This window comes from Rhinatrema bivittatum, chromosome 2 (genome assembly GCF_901001135.1).
Source record: "Rhinatrema bivittatum chromosome 2, aRhiBiv1.1, whole genome shotgun sequence".
In the NCBI taxonomy this organism is placed as follows: domain Eukaryota; kingdom Metazoa; phylum Chordata; class Amphibia; order Gymnophiona; family Rhinatrematidae; genus Rhinatrema; species Rhinatrema bivittatum.
In genome coordinates this window covers 49,330,777-49,332,729 of record NC_042616.1, presented here as the reverse complement: position 1 = coordinate 49,332,729, position 1,953 = coordinate 49,330,777, and the positions used below count along the sequence as shown (strand labels likewise).

General features: G+C 42.3%; 1 protein-coding gene across 1 annotated transcript; it reads right to left on the bottom strand.

Moving 5' to 3' along the window:
* Positions 1–276: 276 nt before the first annotated feature.
* On the bottom strand, positions 277–1,294 carry LOC115083207 (epidermal differentiation-specific protein-like). The gene is made up of 2 exons (XM_029587013.1): positions 1,001–1,294; positions 277–882 (listed from the first exon to the last, which is right to left on the bottom strand). The coding sequence occupies exons 1-2, from the start codon at positions 1,292–1,294 to the stop codon at positions 277–279; spliced, it is 900 nt and encodes a 299-aa protein (XP_029442873.1).
* Between the last annotated feature and the right edge of the window lie 659 nt (positions 1,295–1,953).

Below are 1,953 nucleotides of genomic sequence, written 5' to 3'. Positions count from 1 at the left end.
AGTTTAACCTCGTGGTTCATGCCACTTGTATGAAACTATAATTTAAATATGGAAGAAGAGATTTTTCAATATCATATATATTAAGAACTAATTTTAAAATGAAATGAAGGATTTACTAATTTTGGCAGATTTCTAAATTATCCTACCTATTACCCAACATAGACAAATAACCCTTCTGCAGCTCATTGCAATCACTTGTATTTTCTACCTGTAACTTTATTTCATCTCATTACCTATAAAGCTCAGTGAAGCGGGTACTGCAGTCCCTGGCACAGCCTAAACCTTTTCTGATGTATACTCAGCAGTGACTGAGTTCCCCATCTCACACCTCAGTTCTCCGTACTCAATTAGCTTCTTCTCATTCTGCTCAACAGTGAGCTCCACTGGCACAATGGTGGTGCACTCCTTCCTTACTACTCTAAGGGTCATTTTGGTGTGGGGTGGGAGCTTAGTTGGCATGGTCAACTCGATTTTATCTCTCTTAGTGATGGTCTCTGATTTCCCGCTTTCGACAGTTAAGGAATTTGAAACCCTGGTGCTTACAGCTCCAATTAGCTTACACTCAAACTCTACCCCAAACTCGATGGTGGTGGTGTTACTAAATTTAAAATCATAAGTGGAAGCTGACTCATACTCTTTGGAACGAGAGCTGGTGAACTCCTGTTCAAAATCAGTTTTGTTCACCCCAATAATCTCATCAAGTAAGGAGCAAATCTCATTTTCCTTCTTCATCTGATCCCAAAGCACCTTGGATTTCACAACAGGACGTCCTGCTTTCAGGGGCCGGAGATGGGATACTTGATCATTAAATCCAATTATTCCATAGTCTGCAAGCGTTTCTCCCATCCCTAGCCAGTACTCGCCTTCCTCCTCTGCTTCCATCTGCATACAGGATCCAGGCACCTCTCACAACACTATGAGAAGATGCTATGTCACCGAAATTATCATAACACAGATTGGTCTCCATTGTAAATGTTTTGCTTTTGCCTTGGAAGTTTACATTCTCATAGAGTGTAATCTGAGGGTTTCTCAGGTCACTGGTGATCAGCCTCAGTGAAGAGATTGTGTCTTGCATCTCAATTTTCGGGTATTCACCTTCTTCATAAACTTGCAGCCATCCACCAAAATCTGGATTTTCATAGACAACCCAAGGCTGCCCAATGACTTTCAGGGAGGAGATGCAGTCACCAAAACCAAAATCTCTTAGCTCTTTAATATCAGATGTGAACTCTCTGCTCAGCCCTTTGTAATCATCATGCTCATAGACGACAATCTTGTTCTTCTTGGCACTCATAGTGATTAATTGTTGTGATCTGAAAAATGTAATGAAATATTCTTTCTCCAAAGAGATTGTCTGGTTCTTTGCTAAAAGATAGGAAATACATTTAAAAAATAATTACTACCAGGGAAGTAGAAAATCAGACACATATTAATTTAGAACATTGTAAGCTCTATCAATACTTCCTTTAGTACATTGGTTCTTAACCTGTGTGGGGGGCATGTTCAGTTTCCAGGTAGCACAATACAGCCAGCATTGCTCTGACGTCAGCATTACAGGAACCAGCACATTGTCTGCCTCCACTCACCCAGCAGCAAGTGGCCTCTCCAGGATCCCCATCCCCCCATGTGTGTTACATGAGGGCATGAGGTCAAAGACCTCTAAGGGATAGATGGGAGGATGGCAGGAGGAAGCTGACTTGCAGAGAAGGAACTGGCCTGGACTGGATGCTTGCTGGCTTGAGAGATGATGGGGGGAATCAGCCCGGGTGAGAGGGAGGGAGCTGCATGCTGACTTGAGAAAGTGACTGGAAGAGCCATTTGCTGACTTTTGGAGGGAGGGATGCACTGACACCAGTAACATGAAAGACTTAATGGTGCTGGTAGTGTATTGCATTATGGGCAGTACTAACACAGAGTCATTAAAAAATCTTAATGACCTTTAGTAAACTGAGC